This window comes from Castanea sativa, chromosome 9, assembly GCF_040712315.1.
Source record: "Castanea sativa cultivar Marrone di Chiusa Pesio chromosome 9, ASM4071231v1".
Classification (NCBI taxonomy): domain Eukaryota; kingdom Viridiplantae; phylum Streptophyta; class Magnoliopsida; order Fagales; family Fagaceae; genus Castanea; species Castanea sativa.
Window position 1 is genome coordinate 38,982,084 of NC_134021.1, and position 10,531 is coordinate 38,992,614.

Below are 10,531 nucleotides of genomic sequence, written 5' to 3' on the forward strand. Positions count from 1 at the left end.
AAACTTACTTCGATTTGATGTAGATAAGTCCTTATATAATTAGCTTCGGAGCGGTTACTTGTTTAGTAACTTCCCTTATATTTGTGGAAGTTAGAAAATTCAAACTTAACTTCCACAATCGCTATAGAAGTTAGAAAGTTCAATCTTATCTTTTACAACTGTCATTGGAAGTTAAGTACTTATAAAAAGTTAAAGCAATGAATAAGGATCTTGTTCATGTTTTAAAATAGTACCACGTGGTTTGAATTTCAAGCTTATATAGATAAATCAATTTCTGAAAATTTCCCAAGTGTTGGGAGATCGTCCAGGCGCTTATTTGATGGACGACCCTTATGTTCACGGACGACCTTCCGCTTATGGACGACCTTCTTGTGTTGGGCTGGCTATTGGCTTTGGGCGACTCCTGTGCACGAATTGGAAATGGTTCAATTTTTTAGTTCCCCATCACCAATTAACTTCCTACATATCTCCCTTGGTAGCTCCCATCACATTCAGGAGCATACCTCCCTGTAAAATAACATAGTTGAGGTCACTTTCTTGATGTTTATATTTTTATTATTTCTATATACTATTAAACTGAAGATGTATAACCTTATGTGCTCTCTAATTGTTCTTATGTAACATCTACAACTTAATCATAGTTGTGTTTTTATTGTGGTGTCTAAGGTTGGAAATAGGGTGACTACACAATTAGCAAGTTATGCAAAAATCCAATTAAAAAATTGTTGACAATTTTAAAATTTTCAATAAACACTTGAATTGAAATTATAGATCCAGTATGAAATAGTCATCAATCAAGGCTACTATACAAGGTTTTATGTTTTTTTAGGCATTTTCATTAGATCCACGTGTGTAGAAGTGTCTCAAATGGCTGTGTTCGACCCGGGTATACTCACCCCAACTAAAGTGTCTATGCAATTTTGTTTCATAAAATTATTATTACATTTAGACCCATCTAAAACAAAATAAACATCCCAAAAAATTTCCATAATAACAAAAATTACCAAAAGAAAAGATCAATACAATTAAGCACAATTGACCAATTTTACCAAAACAACGAACAACCCAACCCTTGTAAAAAAATTTATAAAAATAATTTTGTCCTTGAGAGTTTAGCATTTTGACCATAATGATAAGTGTGAGCCTCATTGGAGTCAGCAGAGCCTCCACTAGCTAAGTCTGAGAGAGCCTAGTTGCTTTTCTCTCTCTCTCTCTCTCTCTCTCTCTCTCTCTCTCTCTCTCTATATATATATATATATATATATATATATATATGATAAAATACACCAACTCCAAGATTGTCCATGATGGTCGTTCAGGCCAAGGACGGGAAAGCGAATGTTGTAAAACGCTCATCCGTGACAAGCTCGTCCATGCAAGAATATGCTTGGACAACCTCCATACGTTCCAAGCGAGTTTCTCTGTATAGATCCAAGACGAAGTCCACGTGCCTATTTTGGAGCATAAGTAAAAATGAAGGTTCATTACTACAAAACTACTCCCGATGACAGTTATGGAAAATAAGGCCAAACAATTTAACTTTTATGGCAGTTATGGAAGTTAACTCCGAACTTTTCAACCTCCCCAATAATAGGGGAAGTTATTAAGCAAGTAACCGCTTCAAGTGTTATATAAAGCGTTCATTCACACCAAAGTAAGGGGAGTCTTTTTGAACATTTTCCTAAAAGATTGGAATTCCAGAAACTAAGAGAAATACTGACTTAATCATCGGAGGGTTTTTGGCCGGTCCTCCCCAGTCACTTTTGATTATGTGTTCTTCCTTTCAGGTTTTCCAAGCGTTTTTCTCATCATTGAAGCTCGAAGCATTCAGTTTATTGATTTTACCGTGTAACATCAGTTGGCGCCGTCTGTGGGGAGATTGATTTGTTTTTTACAATTAGTCTTTCAACAAAAAGGCAGCATGGTTCAGACAAGATTAAGGGCCACCAGCCTAGGTCATCAGGAAAGTAGGGATGCCTCTAGTAATCCCCACCACAATCGCCAGTCAGCACCTGTCATGCAACCACCATTCGTTCAATACATACAATCTATGGCATCCGCCATGGTAGAGTTAACTCGTCAAAACCAAGAGTTGTCTAGGGAGATTGGCTTAAGAAGACAACACCGTGAAAGATATGCAGAAGGGCAGGCTCAAAGCCAGGAAGATAGAGGAAATGTTGAGCATACGGTGCCCGAAAGCCAGTCGCGGGGCATCACGTCGCAAAGGGTGCCACACTTGGAGAAGGAGATGGATCAGATGAGAAAGGCCATGGACAAGATGAAAGAGAACATGAGAAGGGCAAATCTTGTAGAGGATTTAGTTCATCGTACAGACTCCCCTTTCACGACTTCCATCAATGATCATCCTTTGCCTCCGAAGTTTAAGATGTCTTCCTTGTATTCGTATGATGGAACACGTGACCCTTTCGATCATATTGCTACTTTCAAGACGAGATTATGTGTAAAGCCTTCCCTACCACCCTCAAAGGACCAGCGCAAGTGTGGTTCAGCAAAATACCTCCGAACATAGTGAGTTCTTTTGAAGAGTTGAGTAAGTTATTTGTCAATAATTTTATCAGAGGATAAAGGCACAAACGTTCCTCTTCTAGTCTGCTGACCATCGAACAAGGAGAGAATGAGAGCTTGCGGTCTTTCATTACTCGTTTAAACAGGGAAGCCTTGTCAATGGACGAGATAGATGACAAGTTGTTATTGGCCGCCTTCCATAATAGAGTGAACTTTGACTTATTCATCCACAAGCTTTACAAGCAAGAGCCTCAAACCATGGCCGAACTCGTTCATTCGGCCCAAAATTTCATGAATGCAGAAGACTCTATTATAGCCAAGAAGAGGAAAATAGCTAAAAGAATGGAAGCAAATCTCCCCCGTCGTCCTAAGCAAGGTCCTCGTCCAAAGAAGGCTCGGGCAGGAAAGAACAAAGATAGAGATAGCAAGAAGGCAAGTTCTTCAGCGAGGAATCAGCAATATACCCCCTTGAACATGCCACTTGAGCAAGTGCTTATGCAGATCAAGGATGACCCATCCTTGAAATGGCCGGAGAAAATGAAAGGAGACCCTAATAAGCGTAATAGGAACAAGTATTGCCGCTTCCACAGAGACCATGGGCATGACATGGACGAGTGTTTCGATTTGAAGCAGTAGATAGAAAATCTCATCAGGCAAGAAAAGTTGAGAAACTTTCTTGGATGAGACCACAAGGACGAGAAGTTGAAAGCAAAGGTCGAAGAGTTATCACAACCCCCGCTCGAAGAAATAATAGTTATCATAGGAGGTTCAATGGGGCAACCATCCAAGTCAAGGAAAACATACCTGAAGGTAGTGCAGAACGTTCAACTCTCTGGACGATCGCTAAGGACGAAGGACACGGACGAACAAGCCATCACGTTCACGGACGAGGTTGCTGAAAGAGTTCACCACCCTCATGACGACACCATTGTTATCACTTTGCTTATTGCTGACTATACAACTAGGAGGGTGTTGGTGGACAATGGAAGTTAGGCAGACATTTTGTATTACCCTGCTCTTTAGCAAATGAGGCTTGGACGAGATCAACTTCGTCTAGTGAATTCGCCTTTGGTAAGTTTCGGAGGAATGAAAGTACAACATGTGGGCACTGTTACATTACCTGTGGTGGTAGGGACGTACCCACAACAAGTAACCAAGGACGTGAATTTCCTTGTGGTAGATTGTTCATCCTCCTATAATGCCATAATCGGAAGACCAACTTTAAATAGTTGGAAGGCAATCACGTCTACTTACCACCTGTCAATCAAGTTTCCTATGGAGCATAGGGTAGGACAAGTGCAGGGAGATCAACTAGCAGCAAGAGAATGCTACTTAGCCATGTTGGCCATGGACAAATAGGTTCAAATGATGAACATTGAGGAAAGGAAAGTTGTGGCAGAGACCACTGAAGTATTGGAAAACGTTCCCTTGGATGAAAATAACCCTGAGAGGTATACCAGGGTTGGAGCGGATTTGGAAAAGAAGACAAAACAAGATCTCGTCCAGTTCTTAAAGAAAAGTATTGATGTGTTTGCTTGGAGTCATGAGGATATGCAGAGTATAGACCCTAGTGTCATTACCCACCGTCTAAATGTATATCCTTCCTCTAAGCCTGTACGATAGAAGAAAAGAGTGTTTGCTTCTAAGAGAGACAATACCATTAAAGAAGAGGTTCAAAAGTTTACTACGGCAAAGTTTATTCGAGAAGTCTATTACCCAGACTGGTTGGCCAATATAGTAATGGTCAAAAAGGCTAATGGCAAATGGAGAATGTGTGTGGACTTCATCGATCTGAACAAAGCCTACCTCAAAGATAACTATCCATTGCCGCGTATTAACCAATTGGTGGATTCTACGGCAGGTTATAAGTTGCTGAGTTTTATGGATGCTTTCTTTGGATACAATCAGATAAGGATGGACGAGACAGACCAAGAGAAGACTTCCTTTGTCACCAGTCAAGACTTGTTTTGTTACAAAGTGATGCCATTTGGTCTGAAGAACGCAGGCGTGACATACCAAAGGTAGGTCAACCATATGTTTCATCTACAGATTGGACGGAATGTGGAAGTTTAAGTAGATGATATACTGGTGAAGAGTTTGGACAAGGGGAAGCACTTGGACGACCTGCAAGAAACCTATGACACACTCAGGCGATACAACATGAAGTTGAACCCTAGCAAATGCGCTTTTGGAGTGTCATTAGGAAAATTCCTCAGATTTATGGTTTCACACAGAGGGATTGAGGCAAATCCTGATAAAATTCAAGCAATACTGGATATGAAGCCTCCACAAAATATCAAAGAAGTCTAGTCTCTTACTAGACGAGTTGCTGCTCTTAACAGGTTTGTCTCCAAAGCTACCGACAAATGTTTACCATTTTTCAAGGTTCTTAAAAAGGCGTTCGAATGGACGGACGAGTGTCAAAAGACCTTCCAGGATCTTAAAGACTATCTTACCGCAACTCCATTGCTAAGTCCATCTATGCTAGGAGAAGAATTGTATTTGTACCTGACAATGACTTCACATGCTGTAAGTTCAGCTTTGATCAGGGAAGAAGGGAAGGTGCAGAAGCCTATGTACTATACGAGTTGAGCGCTTAGGGGAGCGGAAGGACGATATCCACTAACAGAGAAGTTGGCTTTTGCACTAATAATAGCCTCCAAAAAATTGAGACATTTCTTCCAAGCTCACATCATCAATGTTATCACGGACCATCCGCTCAAGAAGGCAATGAACAAGTTAGAAGCCGCAGGACGACTGATCCAAGGGGCTGTCGAGCTTAGTGAGTTTGACATCAGGTACTATCCAAGAACTGCAATAAAGGCTCAAGCCCTGGAAGATTTCATTGCGGAATTTACCTCGAGTTATGATGAATCAGACGGGATGGAGGAGAGTAAGAAATGGGTTGTTCATGTGGATGGATCATCTACACGACATACAGGAGGAATAGGAGTTGTTTTACGATCCTTGAAAGGAGATAAATTGAAGCATAAGGTCCATCTACAATATCAAACAACTAACAACAAAGTTGAGTATGAAGCTCTTCTTAAACGGTTGGAGTTGGCTAGGTCTATGGAAGCTGAATCAATACTTGTCCTGGGAGACTCTCAGTTGGTCATGGGCCAAGTAAATGGGACATATGAAGCCAAGGAAGAACGAATGAGAAAGTATCTTAATAGGGTTATAAGCCTTGTGAAGAAATTTAAGGAAGCTGATTTTGTTCAAATCCTAATGGAAGAGAACAAGGAAGCAGATACCTTAGCAAAGGAAGCATTAGCGAACGAAGCAATGGATGAGTTTGATGAATTTCAATACATGTCAAGCATAGATTTTCCAGAATACAGCAGATAGAAGACGAAGAGAATTGGATGACCCTAATAGTGTTATATCTGAAGGACGGAAGACTTTCAGAGAAGAAAGACGAGGCCAGAAAGCTCAGGGTCAGATCAGCCAGGTACGTCCTCATGGATGAGGTAGTATACAAAAGAGGGTTTTCTCAGCCTTATCCTAGGTTTTTAGCCCCATACGAGGCAAATTATGTGTTGAAGGAGGTTCATGAAGGAGCATGTAGCAACCATTCAAGGGCTAGATCACTTGTCCATAAGGTCGTCCGCGCAGGGTACTACTGGCCAACTCTCTAAGCAGATGTCAAGGCATATGCTAAAGTTTGTGATCAATGCCAACGATTCAGTAATATTCCTAGATAGCCGTTAGAGTATCTCACCGCGATGATGGCCCTATGGCCTTTCGCATAATGGGGATTAGATATCTTAGGTCCCTTTCCACTTAGAACCAAGCAGATGAAGTATTTGGTGGTTGGTATTGATTATTTCACTAAGTAAGTGGGTGGAAGCAGAACCCCTAGCAAAAATCACCCAACAGAATGTCAAGAAGTTCGTCTGGAAGAATATTATGTGCATGTTTAGGGTGCCCATGGTATTGATATCAGACAACGGACGACAATTTGATAATGCACTTTTTAGGGACTTCTGCAAGAATCATTACTTCTCACCCACCCACTCTCAAGTAAACGGTCAAGCAGAAGTGGCAAACCGATCCTTGTTAAAAATTATCAAGACTCAACTTGAGGGGGCAAAGGGAGTATGGCCAAACGAGCTACCAGGTGTTCTGCGGGCTTATAGGACGACAGTGAGAACCCCTATAGGGGAAACTCCTTTCAAGCTCGCCTATTGAAGTGAAGCAGTCGTACCTGCAGAAGTACATATAGCCAATCATAGGGTGATGAAGTATCAAGACGAGGAAAATAGGGAGCAACATCGCTTAAACCTCGATCTAATAGACGGGGTGAGGATGGATGCGGAACAGAGGACAACGAGGTACAAAAACCTCATAGCTAGGCAATATAATGCAAGGGTAAAACTCAGGCGTTTCAATATAGGGGACCTCGTCTTGAAGAGTGTTTCCTCAACAACCAAGAACCCAGCCCATAGGAAATTGGGATCTAATTGGGAAGGGCCCTACAAGGTTATCAATTGCAAAAGGCAAGGATCCTATTACTTGGAGACCCTGAACGGGAGGAAGTTGGAGCATCCTTGGAATGTTGAACACCTGAGGAGGTATTATTAGTGAAACAACAGCATAAATGAGTATCACCATGGACGAGCCTGGAGTTTGTTTTATCTATGTATTGTTAGTACGATATATAGTATGAAATATATTGTTTTTACTCCTTAAAATTATATTAGTCTCTAAGCTATGTGGTGTATGGACTAAGTTATGGATTTGTGGTGTTTGTTTGTATTTACCAAAGTTCTCTAAGGCATTGGCTTCTAAGCATATGCCCCGTCTATGAACAGTATTTATGTTATGAACATAATGTTTGAATTTCTAGCTTTCATGTTGTTTTTATTATTTAAAATGACCGATAAGAAGGCAAAGGCCAAAGACATGTGAATTCTCTGGACACCAAGACATAACGTCTATAATCTTTTCTTGACAAGGTATGTTCGTCCAAACGATGGACGAGGTTTAGCCTTAAACGTGTTAGTCCCACTCATGGCTAAGGACACCAGCTAGAACAATCCATTGGCTAAGGACACCAGCTAGAACAATCCAGTCTATGGACGAGTAAAAAGTTGGGCCTTAAAACTACATGGATAATACAAAATCGGCTACTAAGTCTAAGGACGAATAAAGCTGAACCATTACCATTCACAAAGACGAGTTACACTCGCGAAAATTTAAAGAATGGTGAAGAAATGCTAAACATGTATAAACCTTTATTATGGACGAGCCAAGGCTAATCAAAATCTTGGATACCAAAAACATTCGTCCATATAGCATGTTTTAGTAAGTAAAGGAAATGAGCATTCATTCATCAATTATAGGCTGGACGACCTACGCCCAAAAACCCTTAAAAAGAAAAGGGTAAAGCTAAATTGTTTGAAAGCTCTTATTAAAACTGTGGACGAAGTAAATGTACTTGAGTTACATTAAAAGGTCCAAAACAATGGACCAAACAAAAATAAAAAGAAAAAGAAAAAAATACTTGAATAAGCAAAATATTAAAGTCTCGTCTTAAGGCATGAGGGGCGTCAGCATTGGGGTCATCCTGAGGTAGCTGTGTAGTGGCATCATCCTCTACATTGATGTCTTCTGAACTCGTCTAGAGGAAGGAGCTTGTAGCAACCCCACCAAGGTTGAGTTTGATAGAACTAAAGTCAATCTCAGGGAAGTTATCCATGGAGTCCGTCCTAAAATCTTCAAACCCAGCTGCATAGTTAGTATCTATTAAATCGGTGAATTGTTTGGACGCCTTAAACTCTGCAATTGCGTCTCCCTTAGCTTTTTCGAGAAGGGTACTTAACTCGTCGTTCCTCTTCTAGAGGTGGTCAAGAGGAGTATCCTTCTCTATGACATCAGTCTTCAACTCCTCGACGTGGTTTTGCAGCTCCTTTGCCTCGTCCTTGGCCTTGGCAGCCACCTCAGTCCACCTTTTAAACTCGTCCTTCACCTCTTGGACCCTCTTCTCCAGTAGAATCCTCATCTTGTCTAGCTTAGTTGCCTGCCTGGACGCGGCGATGAACTTAGACATTGCCTGCATAAATTAAAATTTTATTACAATATATACATGTGTATTGTTGATAGGACGAGGTATACATTTATAAAGAGTACATACCTTAAAAAGGTCATGAACATCAGAGTGCTCAAAGTCCTTCAAAGACATGTCATAACATGCCATCACGTCCTCGCCTGTCACAACCTTCTCGAACTTTTCTCAAGCCAAGTCCTCATTTTCGAGAAGGTTTTGAGGCATCTGTTGAGAAGGTTGAGACAAAGTAGGCGCATTGACCGTGGACGGGATTTGCACAGATGGAGGATCCTTGGGCTCTGAATCAACATCTAGAATCTGGACAGGGTGACCTTGGATGAGGAGGAAAGGATTGGGTTGGGCGTCCTGAGACTTGGACGACCTATGCTTAGCTTTTTTCTCTTTACGCCTGCTTGGGAGGTTCCCCAAGTCAACTCCTTATGACAAGCTTTTTCTTTTATCACCAGCTGATAGACGAGGTTGGGACTGCACCCCTTGCCCAGCTGCCTCGTCTACCACTTCTTTGCCCTTATTCTCCTTCATCGTCGTCATTCCTAAGAAGAAAGATGTTAGTCACGAAAATAATTTTTTTTAAAAAATGAGAGAGAAAAGGAGAACTTACGTCTACGAACAGTAAGCTCGTGGGCAATAGCTTCAGCGGACGGCTCTAGACCTAAACCCCAAGTGGCAAGACGTTGAAGACTTACCAAAGAATGGAAAGTCCTATCAGTATATAGACGCGCCTTTTGGACTCGTTCAAGATAGAACCTGCTCAAATGAAGTCATCTAACACCTATAAAAAAAAAATTTAGACGACTACAATCAAGAATAAATCCAACAAATAATAAAATGACAGCCACAAACGTACCTTCAGGACGAAGGTTCCCTAACTCTCCAGTGTAGGGAAGGAATGGATCCCTATCAACCTTAATAGGGCGTCCAGCCCAAAAACCAGAGATGAAGAAGAACTCCGTCTTCCAGTTCCTATCTGAGGTGACTAAGGACTTTATTAGCCTATAATGTTTCTCTCTGGCTGTGAACTGATAAAAGCCAAGGGATTAGTTAATCTCGGAGGGTTTGTAGCAGAAGAGGAACTCATCCACAGTAAGAGGATGATCCCCCTCAAACATCTCCCTCCACAAAACTTGCATAGCGACAATTAGCCTCCATGCGTTGGGATTGAATTGACATATACCTAAACCTAACCTAGTAAGCACCTTCCTAGCGAAGGCATTAAGGGGCAACCTCAAACCCCCCAAGAAATAAGCCTCATAAATGCCAACGCCAAAACGAGGTTGACAACACCACTCCCCACGCACAGGTAACCTGGGATTCAAGTCTTCAGGAATTTGGTACCAAGTCTTAAGGACGCCTATTTTTTTCTTGTCTGTCTTAAAGGCGATCCCAATGGCACATCTGTAAACTATCTCAGCCTTGACTTGAATAGTGGACGAGGGAGTACTTGTACCAACCCTAAACCCGGACTTAGCCCTCGTCCTAAGTTCTTCCTAAAGGACCTCTAAGGGAACCCTAGGGACACCAGACGTATACTAGTCTGTGGTGTTTCCCTCACTGCTGCTATTGCAACCACTGCTACTACTATCACTAGAACCGTTAAAACTGCTGGGATCATGATACTCATTTATGGCCTTATCAACGCTATTGCTAGACGAAGAAAGGACAACCTCAGACATTCTTTAAGAAAACTTAAAACCTGAGGACGAGGATGAAGAAAATACCTAGATCTAGACGAAGGGAGACTATAGATGCGGGAAACTTCTAGACGAGGCGCTAAGACGAGAGATGTCAAAGAAGAAAATTTCAGAAATATGAAGAGTAGTGGAGGAATTCCACTATTTATAGGCAGCAAACTCTAGTATCCGAAGCGACACGACCAGCCAAAAGGTGACACGTGGCATGTTCCTCAAAAAATGAATCGACGTGACCAATCAC

General features: G+C 41.5%; 1 protein-coding gene across 1 annotated transcript; it reads left to right on the forward strand.

Moving 5' to 3' along the window:
• The first annotated feature begins 5,256 nt into the window (after positions 1-5,256).
• LOC142609194 (uncharacterized) lies at positions 5,257-5,877 on the forward strand. The gene has a single exon (XM_075780806.1). The coding sequence runs from the start codon at positions 5,257-5,259 to the stop codon at positions 5,875-5,877; it is 621 nt and encodes a 206-aa protein (XP_075636921.1).
• Positions 5,878-10,531: the final 4,654 nt, after the last annotated feature.

Coding starts and splice junctions, on each gene's coding strand:
- LOC142609194 (XM_075780806.1), top strand. CDS start 5,257: ATGAACAAGTTAGAAGCCGCAGGACGACTGATCCAAGGGGCTGTCGAG.